General features: G+C 38.0%; 1 protein-coding gene across 2 annotated transcripts in view; it reads right to left on the bottom strand.

Annotated features, from left to right (window-relative positions):
• Nucleotides 1-22,749, bottom strand: part of LOC134527608 (uncharacterized) — a 74,190-nt gene that overhangs the window by 26,167 nt on the left and 25,274 nt on the right. Inside the window, exon 2 of one of the 2 annotated variants that reach the window (XM_063360447.1) lies at nucleotides 14,886-15,205. In XM_063360447.1, the coding sequence (XP_063216517.1) occupies nucleotides 14,886-15,205 (320 nt within the window). The remainder of the gene's footprint in view (nucleotides 1-14,885; nucleotides 15,206-22,749) is intronic. The other variant, XM_063360448.1, reaches the window with a different exon arrangement.

Genomic DNA, 22,749 nt, shown 5'->3' with positions numbered 1-22,749 from the left:
GATTATAACGGACACAGAACCACTTGGACACCAACAAGATATTTAACACGGAAGCTTCTGGCGGAAATAATGAGTGCGTTTTGAAAGAAAGAAAAAAAAATTATGAACCTAAGCTGAGAACAATATAAAACGACGTCTAAAGCAGAGTACTACTTGGTGTCCTTTGTGCAGGTTGTCTGTTTACACGTCACATAACCCAGGCACGGTCCCAACATACCGTCGTGCTTTACTGTGAAGCACTGATAAAAAAAAAGAATGAAGGGACTATCTCGCTTTGTGCCCGGCACTCCATAACATCGAACGGCAGGGATGAGCATTACAATACCGAAATGGTGGAGGAGGAGGGGAGTTGAAACGGGGTGGAAAGGTACAAAGAACGAGGGTGGGAATGAACACGGGTCGAGGGGGTGTCGTTTTTATACGACTTTCGCCCGGGCAACCCTTGCAATCGAGGAGAGAGCCACGAGAAGTGGTTATGGCGGCCATGTTTTTCGGTAGGAAGCGGGAGGGGGAAGCAGAAAGAGTTATGCTCGGTATAAAGATGAACAGTAAGAGGGTCGTTGGGGTGCGAGCGACCTCCGACCGCCTTCAATTACGACACCGCGACCCACGGCGTGAAATACAGCGCGATGCCGAGATTAAAACGACCGCGAGAGGAGTTTACGGACACAAGGCGAGCGGCAGGAGGGGAGAAACGACTCTCGCGTCCTCCTGTGATTTGTGCGTCGCGACGCCTCGACAGCAGAGAACCTCCGATCCGGCGACTCGCGCTCGGTGAACGCACCTAATTTTCCCCCCACGCACCTCTGCGCGCAGTCGAACAAGTCTCCAGCAATTTAGCGAACTGGTTACTAATTACCAAGCGACCTTCAGAAATTTACTGGTTCAGAGTTCACCTACGGTATGTCTCACATAACTTGACTGAAATTTTACAATTATCAAGAGGACAGAGTAAAAAGAGTTTGTCAATGGTACAAAAAAAAAAATATTTTATAAAAATAGGCCTACAAATTTTTGTAAAAATACAAAATTATTTAAGTAAACCTGTTTCTTCTACAAAATTACAAGAAAAGTAACAGAAGTATGACAAAAATTAATTTTGTATTGATGCAGAACTTCTGTAAGCGTTCATAAAATCAAAAATTGAGTTGTAATGTGTTGTGCTTGTCGCCAGCCAAATCCAGCGATTAAGTATAACACATGTCAGAGAATGGAAGGTAATATAAATTACATCAATTGGGTTGCTCCCAGGTGGAAGGGTGCATCCTAGGAGCGTCCCTACTGTGACTCGCGCAATCACTAAACTAAGCCTGCAGAGCTTACAAACATGTTTCTCTGGCTCATTTCCTGAAACAATACGAACACCCTTGTATAAATAGTAAAACCTTTTCTTCGTATTTTCTCCAATAATATACTGTAGAATTCACAGCATTTTTAATTGTATTTTCACAAATATATATATATATATATCTTGGCAACTGGTTTCCAATTATTTTTAAAACGATACAAAATGGTTATTACTGCGTAGTTATTTGGTAAACTGTGGTTTTAAACGACTCGATAAAGTGTACATCGGATGCTTATTTGCTAGTGACATTAAAGAAACGAGAACAAATGGTACTGATATTGAGAACTTAAAATTTTAAGACAAGTTACGTGACACAGAATTTGATTTGAAAATGAACTGAAAACATTCATTTTAGAGAACTAACATAAACTCTAAAAATGTTCACGCCCACAGATCACTCTGCTTTTCCTCCAACGTGCTTGCTTACAACAAAACAAAGGACTCGGAGGTCGGAGATCCAGATAAGTAACTGCAAAGTTTCAGTTATCTAGATCTACGAAGAATCCGCCGTAAATTTTAAATGTCTTAGTATAAAATTTATTAATTTGAAAAAAAAATATTCCAACCTTTTTGTGGAATATTCAATGAATTGCATTTTGATTTTCTTTCTTGCTATAGTCTAAAATTCTGCTATCAGCCTACTTTTTACGTTGAAGACCTTTGAGTCAATGAGAGTATTGAGTCAAGTATCGAATGAAGGGTAAACAAGTCGAAATAGTTTCTCAATTGAGCAGCCAGTGACCAGGAGAGCCACACCTGAGTTATTATCCTGGAGGTCATTCATCCATTGAGCATACAATTTGTTTTCCAGTTTCTCTGAAGTAAAAGGTCTTCTCTTAAAGACAATCAGCCAAATAAACTTTTTTAATGTTTGAGAAAACCCAGTGCAATACAGGTTAGCCTGCTGTTCATTGAACTTGCGCAAATTCCGCGTCTGTTTTAACAGATATAGGGACCGCAAATTTTTACGTGTTTGGTTAACTTTTCGTTAGACTCTCCACGTCTAAGCAGGCTCAAGACATTATTGTTTGATAACTGGCTTACCATGTTGGAACAGATGTTGAAATTGCTGCACGTGATTTGGCATTTGTTTTGTAGCCGGTCTGTCACTGGCCCAAAGCCCATAGAGGCCAGTGAGACAACCAATGGTCCAATTGTGGACTCATTATAGACTAACAGGCGTGTTTGACCAGCTTTAACTGTTCCAGGTCAATTCGAGAAATTTTCCTGTCCCTAATAGTAGCGCAGCTAAAATCTGTACCATGTAACTTGTCTCAAAATTTACAGTTTTCAGCAGTGCGATCAGTGATACTTGATTGCAAACTGTTATTTTCAAATCATCTCATTATGTTTGTAAATAAACACTGGCAACCACGTGAAAGTGTTTACAACACTGTTGGCAGAAGAACAGTGGCATTAGCACGACTTTTAAAAAACTAAAATCTTAGACAAGTTAAATTACTTACGCTATACGGATTGGCATACAAGCATATCGATTTCATCAACTTGCCTGGATAAGATCCGTCAACCCTTTAAGAGAAAGACGTTCAGTCGCCTCCAAAGTCCTTTCACCAACTTTGCTTCGTGTTAGAATAATCGCTACAAATCAATAATTGTACGTCAAAACTGTCAATAACGAAAGATCTTAAATATCTTTGCAAGGTTTTTGTGAATTAAACATGCTGCACTTTCAAAAATTTATATCGTATTGCAGGATATTTTATAATCACACCCTATCTATTTCTTGGTTATTGTTTGTTGGTTCACATCACAAAACACTTGTTACTACTTGCCACAAATAAACACATGAAAAATAATTATTTCCAATACTAGATAAACTTAGGTAAATTAATTTCAAAACATTTTCCATGGATTATTTTATTCGTATTTAATGTGCTTTTTTTTCATTTGAAAAGATTTTTTAGTAAAATTAGTTTAATCTTCGTGATCAAACAAGATGCTGAAAGAAATAAGTCAAAAATTGTTAAAATAATGTTTATTTATAAAACCATAAATCCAAACATTTGCAGTTATCTCACATTTTAAAGACTTTCATGTGTGTTGTCTGTTCCTGGTTGTTTGTGCAACATTGTTTAACTTCATGATAAAGAGGCAAGAGGTATGACTGTCTCCGAATGCGAAAGAAACATTTTCAGATTCGTTCGGCGTAAGACTACTTTTGGTGCCTTCTGCCAGGTCAGTTCTCGCATCAGTTCCATCAACTGACATGACAGAAAAGGTTTCCGTGATTTTACAATACATCTCCCGTAAAATTATCTGTAATTTTTTTGACAGTGTAGACGAATCGCCGCATACCATCATGAATCGGGGCAACTTTTAGAGTTTTCCATGAATTTCTGTATTTTATTAATTTTTAACAAAACATTTGGACCTGTAACGACAAGGATTTTCACATGTCGCAGCGCGATTCTCGATTCGCCACATTTCCGCGCGAAAGATTACAGCAGCTCAACCACGATATTATAAAAAAAAAGACACACAGAAAATTCTTTAAAAAAAAAAAAACGCAAGAGAATCGGAGATAGAGACCTTCGAAGAGACATCAAAGCTTCTACAGAATACAAGAACAAAGTAGAGGATAAGAAAAAATTGTAGACACTAGCGTGCGAGACTAGGATGGAAGCAAATCTTTAGACTATTTTAAAATATCCCATTTCGCGATATTTGCGCACGGGGAAGAAATCCTATTAGGAGACACAGAGACACAGAGGAAGGGAGGCAAAGCTGCGGGAAGAAAAGGCGAAACAGGGGGAAATGTAAGAACCGAGGCCCGGAGAAAATAACAAGTTCCTGATGGGAGTGGGGAGATGAGAAAGTTACGCGAGAGATGAAGTACGAGGTGTATTTATATAAATGCTAAGGGACGAGGCAGTTCTTAAAAAAAAAAAAAAAAGAAGTAAGGGAAATCCCGGTACTTGGCGCCAAGGCAGGGACAACGAAAGGAGATCACTCCACGAGATAAGAAAGACGCGAGAGAACAAAAGACACGTAAGATGATGGGGAGAGATGAAAAGGGGACGAAGAAAGCTTGCTATGGGCGTAAGGAAGCGTCGAGACGGAGATGTGGGTTGCAGAAAGGGTATTTGAGGATGAACAGGGGGTGAAAGAGGGGTTGGAAACGCGAAACAAATAAAAGCACGTCATCATCCGGGTGATTGGTGGCGACACGGGCGTCCCGTGGGAAAGCGAGGCAAGGCGAAAAAAAGAAAGAGGGAGAGAGAAGGACTTATCTCCGGGAAAGTGAGAAATGCCAGAGCGACTTATCTGAAATTAAGAATTTGACTAATGCTGGGGATGAAACGTAGATAGAACCACTAGGGGATCTGAGGGGGAGAGCAAAAACCGCAGATGAGAAAAAACGAGTAATATCACGATCCTGAACGGAAGTGAGTTAATGCTGAGAGTATGTATAGAGCACGTGTCATTTAACTATTCTCAAAATGTACAGTTATGTAATAGTACCAGTGGTGCCCATTCCCCAAATTTCACTTGCAAAGCTTAAGGAACATTGTTCGCGAACATTGACAGAAATATATACCTTTTTTTCCTTCAAACACTGTTTCATTCAAAAATTGTTGCTAATTTTGAATACTGTGAAATTTGAGATAAATAACATGAGGCAGACTTTAATATTAATAAAGGTAATTCTTTGGTCTGTCAATAACTCTTACGGTCCTCCTATCGGGCACATATTCAGACTAGTCTATGTTTACGAAAATTATTTAAGAATACGCTAATGTTTGAACTGTACTTTTAGAAGAGTAAAAATGGGTAAAGCTTGTTTTCAGAATAATCTTGAGGCATTAAGAAGCATCCGGTACAGATTCTTGAGAGCACTCAAGGAACTTGCATTACACGTTTATCTTCATTCTCCGTCATGTAGTGATTGTATTACCACTCAAATATCATAGAATCCCTATGCACGTCTAAAAAACTTGCGTCCAGTACACGGTCTTGCTCTTAGAGGCGATACCGCGCTAGAAGCACCAGTGGCCTCGCACTTATCATCCCACCTCACTAACACAAATGCACCCCTGACCAGGCGGGCCCCTTAAACATAACGTTTAGATTTTCAAACAATTGTTTTTCATTATTCAAGATATCCATTAACAAATATTTCTAAAATGATATTATATAAGCAACTCTGTATGTTACACAGCTGTAGAAACTAAGAAAGTTAACTTATAATAAGTGACACCATGTTACTAGACAGGCAAAAATGTTAATCATAAATGTTTGCTTGACTCTTAATAATTAGAAGACAACCATATTATCATATACCTGGAGACAATATTTGCTACAGAACACAAACTGCATTGCTTACATAGTGAAAGTGTATTGCCCCAGAACACGCAACTACACAGTAATGGTGTCACATCCGAAGAAATTGCCCTGGATAAAAGGTTTTACCATTAAAATACAATACCCGAACATGGTGGGTGAAATCCTACTTGCAAAATCAAAAATCTGTTTAAAAGTTTAGGTTGGTTTCAAAACATATCGCAGATATTTATACTAAATTTTAATATATTTTGTTTCTGACATGAAAAATTTGTAATACACATAAATTATTTTTGACCCAATAAAATAGTAACGGGCAGATTATTAATCAAACTACAATTTCAATAACATTTGTAAATTGGAGGTCGAAGACAACTTTGACATGAAAACTACTTGAGAAACTACCAGAAACGCCTGTGGTAAAGGCAACAAATAAAACACTTACGTACTGCTGTGCAGTGTGTTTTTAAGGCTTAAAGCTTTTCGCATTAGTACCGCTAAACAGACATGAATTTAATTATAAAAAACTATAGGATTCGCAATTTGTATACTTATTTGGTAATAAAATTGTAATAATAATTGATTCATCACTATTTGTTAGCAAATTTAATGAATAGAAAAGAATGTTTCACTTTTAACTGCGGGAACCTTTAGACCGGGTTAATAAACTACACAAGAAACGCAAGACTCAAAATGTTCAATAACGACTTTTTCAAATACTCGTTTATGAAGTATTCAAAACGTTAAAACGCAACACAAGCATCGGCCAGATTTCAACTTCTTGAGTTTCAGCATGTTTTTTCGCCTTTTATATTTGAAGTAAAGTGTTCCGGAAAAGTTTAAAGACGTAAAAGTTATTTGCAAACAAGGCCACGAACTCGTTTTTATTAAATACGGTACGTTCTGACTTGTTAACATATCGCATATTAAGAAGAAATTAACACTTACCCGTGATTTATTAAATCAACCCTTAGGAGAAAACTTATTTTCTACCGTTCTATAATTACATTTTGTACGGTTGGTAACGTCTTACGACCTCCCTGTTTTACTGACGGCCAAGATTTGATTGTATTGGTTGTGTGTTGAGTATAATATAAACCTGGACTTAGTATCGATTTGAATATTAAACCTATGTGAGAACGTGAAATATATAATAAGACTTTTAAATATGGAGGCGAAAAAATAAATGAAAACTAATTTACACAATATTTACAGTAAAGAACAAGAATGTATGAACTTTTAAAAATATTTTAATGATAAAACATCCTTCATGTTATGATTTCAAAGAATGGTAAGTTATCGAGCAATGATTATTTTTATATTTTAAAAAATTTGATATAAACTTGAATAATTATTCAATTATAATTACAAATAATACTTATATTTTATTACTTTCAAACTTTATAGTGCCCGAATCAAACTATTCGCCAAAACCTAAGGAAAAATAAAAATTAATAATTTCCTATTTTATGCAATCTAAATATATGTTTTGTTATTATTTTGGCAGTACTAAACGTTTATTTGAAAAAATTCACCACAATATTTTTAATAATAAAAGTTCACTCATATTCTTCTTTAAGAATTCAGAGAAATACAAACAAAACGATAATCAGAAATAATTGTGAATTCATAGCGTAAGTATTTAACTTTTTTTTCTCTTTTACGACAGTGAAAGTTTTGGAATGGTACAGACATTTTTGCATTAAAAATTATTCATAGTCATAGTGTTTCATACTAAATAGTTTATAAATTGAAATCATCCAGTTGTTTAATTCCAACTTAAAAATAGTATACCAGCCTCTAGAAGCCCCTTAGTCCATTAATAGTAGTACAAGTTTTCAAAAAACTTTCTCGTCATTAACCTACATCCAACGTTGTCGGTCTAATTCTGACGTACTCGGTATAGTGAGACACACAAAGGAACTGCTATGAGACTGAACTAATAAAATGAATATGTTATTACCCAACATTGCGAATAATACCTAGCTTTAATACGAAATTGATATATTCTTCTCTTGAAGTTGTCCAAGTTCCCGCATAGCGCATAAAAGAAGAGTATCCCTGAGGAAAGGGCTGCCAACCATCAACTTAATTAATTCACCCCCCCCCCCCCCTCATTTCCCCTTCGTCGCAAGCGTCCCACCAAGGGGAAAGTAATAATTTGGCCTGCCGCCCGTGCAGCGGTGGTCAGAATCAGAAAGGAGCCTGGGGGGAGGAGGAGGAGGGGGTTAAGAGGCAATTAGTGGCAGAATGGTGGAGGAGGGGTGAGGGCTGAAGCCCTGGACCGTCCCGAGTTGTCACGTGATCACCGGACCTTGGAAGAACCCCCGGCGACAGACGGAGAGCGAGGCGAGTCACGACATGGCCAGGGGGTGGACACTAAAGGATGGGGTATGCCTGTCCTTCCAGTAGCTGTGCGGTAGATATAAACTCCTAAAATAAATACAACACATCTATAATTCAAACACTTATAACCTAATTTACATGGTTTTAGGTTTTTTGAAAAAAATTACGCTGTTACTAGGCCTACTTATAAATAAACTATATATAATTTTTTGATGTGTAACATTTTAGCTCTCGGTATTTGAAATTTGGTAGGAGTAATTTCGTGACACGAAAAATAAGACGCATGGAACGGAAATTTCTAACCACGGTGCTGCCATCTGTGGTGGATGGCGCAGAACGAAGTTCACAAAGCTAAGGGGAAACTTTTTATTATCAACTGTTTGATAGTTTTTAACAAGATGGGCAGTATTTTAATAAAATTCCTTGTCCTAAATCAGGTACAATGTTAGGGATTAGTATCTTTTCAAGTCTTTTTCGCTTTTATCGGAACCGTTGCATTATACAGTTTAAAATTTCTGTCTACTAATCAAATGATTAAATAGTCGACGTAGTAGGTGTGATTTGCGTCTATAAATGTAGTTTAAAACCTTATTTACGTATATTTATCACGCTCAGCATTATTTTAAAGAATTCTGCATTAGATTATGTGTCCGAGTTTCGTATTATACAGGTATTTGCCACATAACACATGAATTGGCTCGTTACCGAGGTTAGTCAATACACAACACTGACGAGTGCTGAAAGGATGGCTCACACACATTTTTTTTTTCACTTGTTGCACATGCTATCAAGGCAAAAAGAAGAAAACATAGTTCATGATGGTGACTGGTATGCTACCTGCAAGAGATCTCATTCACAGGTCCGAAGGTTTGTGAAATACGCCTGAATTTAAAATGTGCTGTTTGATGTGCCACCAGGACAGAAGATAAAACAACATTGATGTGCTTTCTTGTGATCTCTTAATGTGAGATATTACCTTAATAAAAGGTTATGAAGCTCCTTAAAAAGTGTATATGGCTGCTTTACTACTTGATATAAAATATCTCATTTTTACATACAGGTTTAACACTTATATTTACTATTTAAAATATTCAAGGCTTGAATTCAGTTATTTACTTACTAAATACATTAGCCTACTGGTTTTTGTCGTATTTAAAATTAAAAAAACAGTACTGGTGTATGTTTGTATTGTTTGGCATATTTGTGGCAACTAGGATTTTAAATATGCGTAGTAGCCATTACGTTGGCGTCTGTTTTAAATTTGAAGTTACCCTGGATATAAATAAGTAAGCCAAACCAACCGTAGATTGTTTCGATAACGTCCAAGGAACTCGTTAGGACGAATCTTAAAAATGCGATCATGATGTGAGTATTGTTGAACAAAGATGTCAAAAACACGTCGGCAATAAATAAGCGTTGAATTTCATTAAACAAATATTGTTTGGCTGTCTAGTTCGTAAAGAGGGTTGGGGATCGTTCTCACTTTGATTTCAATATTTAACATAGCAAAGATTGTACACACGAACTCCCTAACTTCTAACCTCCTTGGAAGATGCATTGAATGTCCCCTCTGTAACCTGCAGAAATTTTTAAATTTATACCACAAACGAGATAACTTAATCAAATGTATTTATTTCTGTGGAAATACCAAGTTATAGAAGGTCAATTTTATTGAAATTTCTAAAGCAGTTCACTGGTGTTCTTCTATTAAATATTGTTACAAGCGCAAGCAGGGCCGAGACGCGCGCCGGGTTCGGTGCTGGCTGGCGGCTCCGTATGGTCACTGACCTCATGTGCCGTCCATTGACGTAAGACATGCCAAGCGTGCCGGCCCGGATTACAAGGGTCGTCGCTAACTCCCCCCTCCCCCTCCAACATCCTGGCGCGGCCCCCTGCTCCGGCGCCGGACAGCCTGTGGGAATTCCGCGGGCCATCGCCGGAGCTGCCGATGCCCTTCTCGACGCTTCGGGTGTCGGGTCGGCACAGGATGACCCGACTGGCCCCAGCCGCGCTCGTTCCTTCTAGAAGGGCGCCAGGGTCTATATAAGCCTGGACGCCGGCCTCCGTGACAGGGGCTCGGCGAAGGGAAGTGCGACGGCGGCGACGAAGTTCGGCGACGGAGGTCCACGAGGAGCGCTGTGGCGAGAGTTGCGCGAGGGGTGCGGCCCAGCGAGGTGTGTGGTGTGTAAGGATACTGAAGTGCGAGTAATTATTAGTAGGTATTTTAAGTAAGATTATGTATTAGTGTTGTAAATATTATCAGTTAATAAAACTGTGCAAAAATTATAATAATAATAATAATAATAATAATAATATTAATAGGGCTATCCCTATATGAACCCAGTTCTTCCCACTCAACGATTATTAAAATCGTAAGAATATTTTAGAGACCCGTGGGTATAAATTTTGGTTCATACACAGTAATTTCCTTGCGAGTTAAGTTGAAAATAACATACAGTTTTTCATGAGGATCTTTACTAGGGACGGGTTGGTTGTATCCTCGAATCCTTGAATACCTTATAATCACTGGTATTTGAAATACATCTATATCGGAGAAAATAAAGTAAATTAAACACTGACAAATCTGAAGTTTATTAGCCTATTTGCGTTTCTTTTCGTTCCTTAATTATTAACGTTCCAACGATAATGTAACTTTTAATAAGAAATTACGTAAATAAAATCACGATAATTACTGATTTTATAAATGTAGTTTATGAAACCAACAGTAGTTACATGATTTACTACTTCAAAACTAATGTAAAAGTTTTTTCAGTAATTCTTGTACATTATTTTATTTTAATTTCATGACGTTGATTTAGATTGGAAGGGTAGTTTGTGATACGAACTCAAGATTTGTATTTCAAGAAAATATGATTTGACCGAAAACTAATTTTTACTGTAAACTCCTTTTTTTATTTACAGTGTTTAAGATAACGGGGCATGCAATTAAGGGTCGAAAGGTTTTTCAGGGTAGAATTAAAGCGATGGTAGTTACAGTTAAAAGGACAATTTGCTTACAGGTCTCCCTTCCCTCTGGGACACGCAAAGTGTGAGGAAAACAGTATTATCACCCCCTCCTTTTCCTTTCCCAATTCATCCATCAACAATAAAGGGAGCATTCTCGCTCCAAGTAGGGAGGCCAACCCCCTTCCCTCGCAAATGTCCCCAGAAAAACCGCTTGTCACTGTGTGGTCCTTGGGGCGCCGGTCGCAAATGTGATTACCAAAAACCGAGTGAGGGGGGAGGTGTGCCTTGGGAGGGATGTATTAATTTGCAGCAGACGCTCCCTGGTGAGTATCAGGGTATACTTACCCTCTTTCCTCCCTCTTACATCACTCCCCCCACTACCACCTACAAATTCAAACGGATCTGCACGCAACAGAACGAGTCGCATATACAGAGCTGAACTGTTCCCAAATATACAGGACGTACTACAGGCACTCATTCCGTTCAGTTTTAAATTGTGCACATACGACATAGGGTATTTACTCGGCGTGATCAATAATTTAAAGCTCACTAGCTTCTGCTGTTCATGTCGAACACTTCCATAATTTGTGTTGCTTATATCTGGTAATTACCAAGAGAATTAATATTTTTATTAATAATGTACGCTATACTGTAGAATAAAAATGTGCTTGTTATTGCACAACATTAAACAAACTATTACAATATGTTACAAATAATATCACTTTTGTTTAGTATTAAAAATAGTAAATAAAATTCATACTGAAAAAAAAACCCACAAACTCATACTTTCATTGTGTAACACAAATTTAAAATTTTTAAATATTTTCAAACCAGAATCCCATTAAATTTTTAATTAATTTATAAAATAAATTGAAAAAAAACACTATATCAGTTTCCTGAATTGTTTACGAAAAAAAATATTTCCAGCTATATTTTAAAAAATATTTTCAACCAAGGCAAATAATTTTGAAAGATAACAATATCAAATGTGATACACATAAAAACTACAATTTTTAGTTCCATTATATTACCTTATCCTTTTTTATCCTGCAGGACAATAACAATGTGCATGGTATCAAGGCAACACGCACATCAGTACAGAATGTTCGGTTGCCTACTTGCAGGAAAAACAAAAAAACGTCACACTTGAACACGTGAACTTTACAAATGGACTGGAAAAAAGGAATGTTAACAAGCAAAAATTAAAAAGAAAATCCTACATTACAGCAAAGTCATCCTAACTTATTCACTGTTAAAAATTTTCAAATTTTATTTACGGGGAACTAATCCAGAGATCTCCGTAAATTAACTAATATCCTTGTAAAATTAGCGGGATTTAGTTAATTTTCAACGATAACACAAAATAATCTTTTGGAGTGTAATCAAACCCTCAATAAATGACATAATATGAAGAAAAAAATCCGCAAGTAATGTAAAATACAGCCACCAGGTGTATTAATTGTATGAAATAAATAAAACAATTTAACAAAATTTATGTTACATTATTTTTGACATGAATTGGATGAACATCTTACTTGACGGTTGGGCGGCCACACAAGAAAAAAGGTGACACAAAACCGGGACAAACTTGGTCCTTCGTTCTCAACTACTGGCTCAACTGATACCATAACAACATCAGAATAACCAGAGAGCATATACACGTCCATTACCAAACAATTTTCTTCATTCCCCGTCGCTTCTTGTGAGTTAGACGGCTGAGGATCGCTCGAGTGCAAATTTCGTGCCCCTTTCGGGGGGTCGATTTGCCCCAATCGCTCATTTCTCTTGGCTACGTTTTGCCTTATTCGGTACCTACGACACTTCTCTGCATTTTTAATTGCATCTACTCGGGTGATTTCGCTTACGTTTTTTTTTTTTTCTCCAACACAACATAACTTTTTTTTGTTTAGGCATTATGCGAATAATGGCTCCAAAACCAAAGTTAGTAACTTTATATTTATTCCACTCAACTAGCACCACTCGGCGCTCACTCACGAGCAACTTCAAGTGTAAATCATGCAAATCAGTCTATTACTTCCGGGGTCACAGCTCTCACTGTCTTCCATTCGACGCTCCCCATCAACGCTCATTACGTCATCACTTCAAATGTTAACCGGGTAAGTCATAAGTAACGACCGCAAGCAAAGTCTGCTCTACTAAAATACATTTACTTAAACTCTGTAGCTTTTACAGTTTAGGAGTTTTAACAGTTGTCAAATCCTCAGTCGAAGATTTTAAAGACGTTCATATTTCTGTCGGAAATCCGTGTCAAAACACAATTTTCTTATTTCCACGTGCATGTAATCCGGTTTTCAACGGACCACAGAACTCATAAGTCGAAATACAGCATGCCAAGATCAAGTTATTTGAAACTGCAAAGAACCCTTTTATTATTTTTTTAGTTTATCTTCAATGACAATTTCGTAAATTTACTGTGATTTACTACAGCGCATATAATAATTGTGTCTCAACATTTCTGGGTGGTTGGCCATGAGTTCGATCTTAGGAAATTGCAGCACAAATACAATAATTCCTCGATATGTTTATAAGAACACTATATTAATATATTTTTAATGCTCTACAGAATACAGAAATTCAATAAATATGTGTAACAAAATATTCAAACCGGTTAATGATTTAAAACATAATAAATAAGATAACTCTATTGAAGTTATAGCCACTGAAATCTGCGTTTGTAAATATACACTGGATTTCTTGTAAATGTCTGATGAAACTAACAAAATTACAAATGAAAATATCCGAGTCAAAAATAATTTCAAATCACCTCTTCACGCATGGCTTCAGGTAGAGGTAATATATTCAGGTTTTATGTAATATTTTGTACTTAAAAATTACTAAAGTTTATTTTACTTTAGTGACGTCTTCGCGAAAGTATTTTTTTTTTAAATCGATACTGATATTCAGTGGCAATGCTTTCACTTTCTGTCTGTAATTTTGTCTACGTAGAGATATCATTTTCACTGTCGCTTTAAAGTTTCAATTTCTCCGTACAATATCTTGAAAGCAACACGTAGACAAACCTTATTTTATTTTTATTTACGCTATGAGATAGTAGAGTTTATGGGTCAACCTATTTGTAGTTATTATTTTCATCAATATACAGAAACCACAAGTACTAAGGGCGACACCAATACGGTATTCAAGCACTCAGTGACATCTAAGTGCAAGACAGAGAGCGGGCGTTATGCCTGCAACTGTTGAGATTTTAAGCGGTGATCGTATAACATTATTTATTTGAGAACGCAACAGAGTTACATACATACACACACCTCAAATTCTAAGTCTATAAAATACAGAAGTATTTAATATACAGCTTTTAGCGAAGTTAAAGGGCTGTTTAACTTTTTTTTAAAAACACATGGATTACATCTTTCTTTTTATCTTTCCAACAAAGTATGTTCCTCTCACCGACTATTCGGTGTATTTAAGTGTTTCTTGTGTTTCTGTTGTCTCACAAGCACAAAAAAACAAGGTATTTTGTTTAGCAACCCTGTAAATCTGTAAGCATTGCGACGAATTTTTAAGACACAATATCTTCCACGGATGATGTTATTTGTATTTAATTTCTTCAATATGGAAAATCATGCTTTCGATAGTTTCGCACGTGACCACAGCGCAAGCTTAACGTAATGCTTAAGGTCTAAGTCAAGTAATTTGTCTCAAGTAATTTTGTTCGTTCGCAACAGTAGTACCAGTGGAACGCAAATCCCAACTGTCACTTGCAATGCTGTTTGTTTAGGAACACTGACAACCACAGTTAGGTAACAGACCAACAGTGGCAGAAGGATACGAAGTATGCTGGCTTACTTTTGACAAGTACCGTCATACACGACTCAGACTATAGAAGCGATGAGCCCGTGATACGCCCACCCACAGTCGGCCTTAGCGGCGGAGCACTCACCGGCGCCGTGGGGCGGAACTCGTCTGCGATGCGGCGCAGGTCCTCGCCGACCGCCTCCCAGTACTTGCTGCGGAGCGGCGGCGGCGCCGGGGGCGGCGGGCGGCGGCGCCGGGCTCGCCGGGGGCGGCGGGGCGGCGGCGGCGGCACCACGTCGGGCAGGCGGCGGGCGTCGCTGGAGGGGTCCCCGTCGTCCTCGCCCCCGGCGGGGGCGGCTGGGGCCCCGCCGCCCCCGGGGACGGCGCCCGGGGGGCTGCCGCGGTCGTCGTCGTCTCCGCCTCCGCCGCAACCGCAGTGGGGGCAGCCGCCCCTCCCGAGCCTAGCTGCAACAAGAGGGTTAACGCCCACTCACTCACACGGATGGATTCAGCGCAGCGAGCTTAACGCCTCGCCGACATCTGGGTCTCTAGAGACGGTGAAAGGTGATGACATGTAGATAAAGCATGATGGAACGAATGGGCTGGAAAGGCAAACAGGAGTACCACAAATATACCCACGGCAAAGTCTCACTCCCTTATCGTTTCTCACTTGCAAAAAATCCAGGTTCAACCCAGCTGGGTACCGAACAAGAACCGTTGCTGTGGGAGGCAAGCAATCTGACCACTTAGGCCTGGCCAATGTGGCCGCCCACACGTGCACACACACGTTTACTAAGCTAGCGTATGTCTTAAAGGAGTGTTCCAAAGTCCTGCCTACATAATTGCAATCGTTAGCACTGTCTTTTTTATGGACTCTAGACCATTAAACCATTGTCAAAACAAATACTAAATACATAAACGTTTCTATATCACTTTTTGTTGATATTATATATGTGCCCGAATTTTCCATAAGTTACTTAGGGACTGGAATATAAAGTATAACGACAGATATTTTTTTAAAAGTTCTTTAGTGAGAAAACTCAGGCCAAATGGAACTATAAACTGAAATTTTTAATTTTTAAAAAATAAAAATCAATATAACTCCCTTTCTTATGAACAATTTGGCGTTCGTTTTAAGTTATTATACCTTCCAAGTGTTTTCATTACACTAAACAATATTTGCCAGAGTAAAAAAAAAGGCTTGAAGAAAAAAAAAAGTTACAGAAAACCTTCATAATACTATCTAAAACAATGTTTACTTGAAAACATTTTATACATATATATTGGTGTAAAACTATTTTGAACAAAAATTTGCTAGGATTTCTAAACTTTTGCTTAGCGGCGTAAAGAAAGTGCTCGAAACCGCACTGGCACAGTTCCGTTTCACGAGCAAAGCGCCGGCCGGGCGCAGACGCCCTGGTGACCTTGAAGTGGAGCCTCCGCGGGCGCGAGGTGTCGCCGCGCTCACCTGTCCACGTGCGGCGCACACGTGGACGCCACCAACGCTCAAACACACTCCTTGTGCTGCGAGGCTCCCCTTTCTTAAACATTGTTAACAGCCTCGGTTAGATGCCCCCTGTCAGGGGGTAGAAAGAGGAGCGAAGGACGTGTCGTCAGACAATGTACAAAGCCGGGGCTTTGTCCTGATTCTCTCTCACCCTCGCCCTTTTTATCGACAGCTACTTTCTTAACGTCCTCCTAACTGCCCCCCTCCACGCAATACGACGAGCACAGAGGGTCAACCCCCTGAGAGGAGCAGTGTCTTGTCTCCCAGTCGTGAGGGACATCCCCCTTCACCCCCCTCGCACTGGTTGTTCTGCCACAAGTACAAGGTGACACAGAGAAACGACAACCTTTGGCAAACAAATAAAAACAGAATACATGCAACAACACTAAACGTTACTGACAGTAATTTAACCACTACAATTTGCCTTTTAAGGAAAAAAGAAACAATCTACATCATCAATTTAATTTATCAGTTAGTGAGTTTTTTTTTTGTGGGGCTATCTCAAGAGCCTGGTCTACACGACGCGGCCAAGGGCACCGGATGAACTGAAACAAAAACTTGAAGACGAAATTCGTGGCGTCCCAGCTGAGATGTTGCAACCATCAATGGCGAACCTGAACAACAGATTAGAAGAATGTATACGTAGACAAGGACGCCATCTGCATGACGTAATTTTCATTGTTATAATTTATTGTAAATACGCAATGGCGTATGTCCAAAAAAACTGCGTTAAATCCAAATTCCCCATTGCAAGAATCATGTTAAGAACGCCAAAAATGTATTAAGTGGCGCAAACGATGATAATTAATTAGTATTACGCACCGTTTTACTCCAGTTATATCACACTGAGTAAATAACTTTTGAAAACATTTGTGGCAGAACAGCAAAAGCAAGGGAGGAATAAGTTAAAATAAAATAAAAAGTATTTTAATAGAATTAATGTCCAAGAAACAAAAAAAAATCAACATGGAATGTGAAATCAATCCCCTAATATTTAAGGGTAATCATTAACATTGTGTGAGATAAGTCAAAAACATTTTTTTTTATTATGTGTTTGACAGTTTTCTAAGCAGATTTAGGAGAGATTGTTTGCAGTTGTAAAAATATATTTCCCCCGATGTATATGTTATTAACTTCCACTTCATATTTAGGAACAGCAGTAAAAAAATTAAAATGCAGTCCTAAAACGAGAAACGAAAATTTCCGTTAGTTTAAAATTTCAACCCAGCAGATTAATCGAACACGAGACATTATGCTCAACAAGACACCCAAAACAATTTAGTTTTATAATTTTTTTTATGTTTGACAAGTTGGTAGTTTTCATCACTATTACAAACGAGCCAAATATGCTATTTTTATTGAATTGTTATTCACTTTCCCTTCTTTTATTTCAGTTTCTATTACTCTGACATGTTTGTGTGTCCAAATTCAGACGATAGATACTTATCTACACCCATGCCTTCCACAGGACTCAAACCCAGTAGAGTTCCCTTCACTTCATTAGCCGTCGTGCACCCAGCTGTACTTCGAAGTTCGGCCAACTTAGCAAAAAATCTTCATTGTGCAGTCTGTGTTCTGTTACTTGTCTAAAATACATTTTTTCCTTCAGCACCGTTCTGTCAAAAATGTTTATTATCATATAGGTATATGCGGATGTCCGTGTTCATAAACACACACACTTGGAAATGGCTAACACTGTTATTTCTCTTAGAAACGGTCAATTTTATTAATTTTATTTATATGACATTTTTACATACAAACGTAAACATACGCCACCGATGGTTTACTCTGATTGTGACGGAAAAAAAATTCGGGGCTCGTGATTCGTCGTGACCTTCGTGACCAGGCCTTCAGTTTCGTTACTTTCCCGTGACATCGTTGTGACTTTCGTGACATTGCAGACACGAAAGAAAAAAAAACGTAGATAAACACTTTTCAGTAGCGAGAGTGCTGAGGAAGGTGCTGACTGTTAGGAAACGCAACACGCTGCTTACTTGCAAGAACTGCAAAAAGCCCACCGTTGAGTCATGCTGGCTTTTTTTTTTTTTTTTCGCGAAGCTAGCAGCTGGGCTGTCGTGTGCCTGCTGCGTGCGTGGCTTTCCGTGTCAAGAGCGCGCATGCACGAGAATACGCCGCACCGACGGCTTGTCAAGACTTGTCGCTCTCGTACATCGTGAAGCCTAAGATTCACTGAAATGGAGTCAGGCGCCCGTTCAGTTCCGAACATAGAATTTCATCGCTTGCTGCTACAAATTATCTCAACACCGTGAAAAAAAAAATGTGCAACAGAAGTTATACTTCTTTTATATTTCACACTTTAAGTTATTTTAAAATTAATAGTTACAAAAATTACCAAAATTTGTTAGCAGAACTTTTGAAACTGAAAAAAATTGTTTTACATTACAATGGATATAGTTATTGCAAGTAGGTTTAGACATACGGATAAGCTGAAGTACTTGATACTGCTTGGGCTTAAAGTAGTGTGAATATTTTTTTTTAGAAAGAGTAATTCAAATATAAATATACGGTTTACTTCAGAAATTCAACCACTGATGAGTTGGAGATGGAAGAGCGTTTTAATTTCTTAATCCAATAAATTTTAAAAATCTTATCAAGAAGTACCAAGGGGTGGGAATGTAGGATTTTGTGGTATCTTAAAATCTCATGTATACGGTTATCTCCATTACTCAATTTTTATCTAAATTCGATGTAGACAATAATTTTTGTCAAGTTTGCAAAATCTTTATCAAAAATACCCAAATGTAGCAATTAAGTGTTGGAAATTTCATATGGACTGTGATTTTCCACATTTTTTCCCCCAAACAGATGTAGATATTAATTTTCATTTTACTTCATTCGACAATTAGGCAAAATTTCATCCAGAAGTACCAAAATTTGGTTTTGCTTTGCTTCTATTTTTCAAAATTTTATGTAGACAGTAACATTCCCTCCTATCTTATATATAAAAATGAATGTTTGTGTGTTCGTCTTATATACGCTAAAGCATCATTCATACGATTAAGATGAAACTTTGCAAACTTGACCTTCGAAACAAGGGGAAGGTCACTGTCTAGGTGAGATTTTGATTCCACCAAACCTTAAAGCATGATTTAATTATTCTTGGTGAAATATTGTTATTCCATCGTCATAGTACAGGCTAAACACGAAAGAATGCGGGCTATTAAATGTAGTTCACTCGGCACGAGACAGAGCGTGCGCGTTGCTTGCAATCGGCGAGCTATCGATATAAATATTGGACTATGCGAGCGCACTCTATACAGTTATCAACATAATCAAATATTAATGAGCTGCAGATAGAGAAAAATTATTTAAAAGAAATATTACGCATCAACAACTTCGTATTTCTGTAAATTAAATAAATAACCGGTAATATCCTAACATAATGGTTTTCAACTTTAAAATACATCGTTTAATACGGGAAAAGAAGTTGATGGGTAACATCTTAAAATGAAAAAAAAAATCCATAAAAATAAAAATAACGTATATCTTATTATTGGTGGGACCGAAGCATTTGACCGTATTGGACGAGAAATAGTTGTAATGGTAATTACCATGCTGCCTAGGTGAGATTTTTATAGAACCAATCTTTAAAGCAGAATTTATTTATTCTTTATAAAATTTCATCATTGTATTGATAACTCATTTCCATCCGATCTCTATGAAATTGTACACGCTTGACCTTTAAAACCATGGAGGTATTAGTCTATGGAATGGTTTTCTGTTCTGAAGTACCTGATATAATAGCTGTATAAAGGCTAATATGCTATAAACTTGTTTAATAGCTTGAAAAGAACTTTATAGGAAGAATCGTAAATATGCAATCATGTAGTGAATATTGCTAAAGAAACATAATACCATCATATCTGCAAGAAATTAGGGTTTACCTTCATTATAACCAAAAAATTGTTTGACTATGCAGAAGAAACAAAATGGGTATGGGTGTCATTACACGATCCCATGCGGCTTCCTTTACAACACAAGAATTTTACAATTCTGACAAAAAAAATCCTAAACTAATGATGGCGTCGTGGGCATAAGACAAGAATCAGTCTACATCAAGCTTAATCGATATTTCACTGGCACGTGTTTGTGGGCATGGAAGACATTGTTCATGCTATTTTGCTACTCCCACGCGCTCTACCTCTACAGAATAATAAAAAAACAAGTAGCAAATCTTTTAGTTCTCACCAGAGATAAGACACATCTAGCCTCGGTTAAGAGCAAATTCATGTGCTCTCATGTTGCAAATACACATACAATACGAAGCACAGACACCGAATTTAACATAAAATCTTTTAAAATAAAGTCTAGCGTGATAAAATATACGCAAATTGTTTTTTTTTTCAACAGCGTTTCTTGAAGCGAACCATACTTAATTCGCTGCCGGAGCAGCTACTTTGTTTATTGAATCATTTGATTAGCATCCACCACAGCTGGCAGCACCAGCATACACATTTCTGTTCCATGCGATTTCCATTCCATTCACGAAATATCTCCTACTAAATGCCGTATACCATGACCTAAGATGTTACTTATAAAAAATTCAATTGTAAATTCGAAAAAATATTTTTTTTAAGTTAGTGAAACCTTTTTTAACCTGTGGTTAAATATCATTGGTGAAGCGCGAGATAATTTACTGCATTGCATTCAAGCTATTTTACACTCCACGCAACTACATACCACTGCCGTAAACCAATTTTTACGCAATTAAAACGTAAGTACACTCCATACTGCCAGGTTTGCTGGCATCACATGTCTCGCATATTTCTAACCAGTTTCCCATATTGTTCCTATTACAATTTTTGAGCAAACCTCTTTTGACGTGACAAGGACTTTTTTGCGACGTTATAATACATTTCCAACAGAGCTTACAACACCTCTGTAGAAATGCAGCATATTCTCTGCATTCTCCCCATTAATATGCTGAAGAAATAACAGTATTTTGCTTGTACGTTAAAAAAAAACCAATACTTTGCAACTGGTTTCCAAAAAGAAACTGTAACGTTACAATATTTTTACTGTGTACATTAACTCTACGACAGAGAAAAAAAAGACCTTGTACGCCCTCTCTTGTGTCCGAACGGTAAACGCTACAGCTCTCTGGTTTCAACCCGTTCACCGGAGACAGCTGCGAGTCTGTTCTCCCGAGATGCGGTCATCTTCGTCTTGTCCTGTTTCTTTCCTCCTCTACAGGGTGCTCCTGCCCGGGCAACATTACGAACAAACTCGTCAGTCCTCTTCCATCCCCCCCCCCCCCCCCCTCAACCAGAACCCAAAACTTCATTGCCTGCCCCCTAGCTTTTTTCTTCTTTTGTGCGCCACGGGCACATCTATTTTGGTCCAGCCGGTTCTAAGAGTTATAAATTATAAACCTACCTCCCTCCCCCTCCCCTTATTCACCTCCCAAAGCTATCAACTGCAACCAGCAAGGAACAGGTTTTGGAAGCCTCTTTTATCCGCCCATACCCCCTCCCTTCACCGTCTTAACCCTGCCTTCTTTTCCCCCTTTTTTATGCCTCGTCTTCCAGAGTTTTCTGACTCACCTGTTCCAATACGGCCATCCAGGTTCATCAGGTAAAAAGTGGAACAAAAAAAAAGAAACAATCACGGAAGGTAACTACAAAGAAAAAAAAAAACTAGTCGAGAAGAGAAGCCAACTCGGTTCTCCTCGTCCCCACGAAACTTCCACTTGTTCCTTTTTATTCTTTTGATCTTTTTTGCACTTGTAGGTACTTGTTTTTGAAAATCGTATTTTTTTGTCTCGCTCTTCCGCGCGAGACTGGCCGAGTGCTTCTCACTCGAGTTCTTCTTTTATCTTACGTCAAACGAGAGAGGGGAAAGGTATGACGTAGTCCAGTAGTACCTGTGACGTTTCATGTGAGTTCCCAACGTTGATTGCGGACGAACCCCACGGAATACTTCCCGTTGGAAGCATTCTGGAGAGCTAGATTTTAAACTGGATTTCACCGTTCAAGCAGAATTGGCGAGACAATTTTGTTTTTAAAGCCCCCTGTCACACTGGAAAACTTTGGCTTCCAACACCTTGCAGTAGAATTTATCATATAAAGTTGGAGTGTTATGAAAACATCACTAGTGCATCCATGTTTGTTTGATGAGTAGGATTACTTAGGTTTGCATAAAATACGTAGACTGGTTCTAAGGTACCTATGTTGTATGCTTGATGGAATCTGCCAATTACAATCCTGCCCAGAGAAAATTGTAAATGGCAAACATTTCTGTTCCATGAAAAATTAACTTGGTAAAGAACACATGATAAACTAAAAAAACTTCGTTTCAAAAGTATTTATGCGCTAGTTTTAATGTCATATAAATGTAAAGATAATATTCTTTTAGAAATCCACAAAAGTTATTATTGTTTTTGCAATATCTTCAAACGCTGAGACCAGAAAGAATGTTTATATAAGAATAAATTGAAACGTTAAAGCAAGCCCAAAATAAAAAATAAACTTTAAAAGTGTGA

Source organism: Bacillus rossius, chromosome 1 (genome assembly GCF_032445375.1).
Source record: "Bacillus rossius redtenbacheri isolate Brsri chromosome 1, Brsri_v3, whole genome shotgun sequence".
NCBI classification, from domain to species: Eukaryota; Metazoa; Arthropoda; class Insecta; order Phasmatodea; family Bacillidae; genus Bacillus; species Bacillus rossius.
The sequence above is the reverse complement of the archived record's forward strand: the minus strand, read 5'-3'. Positions and strand labels throughout refer to the sequence as shown.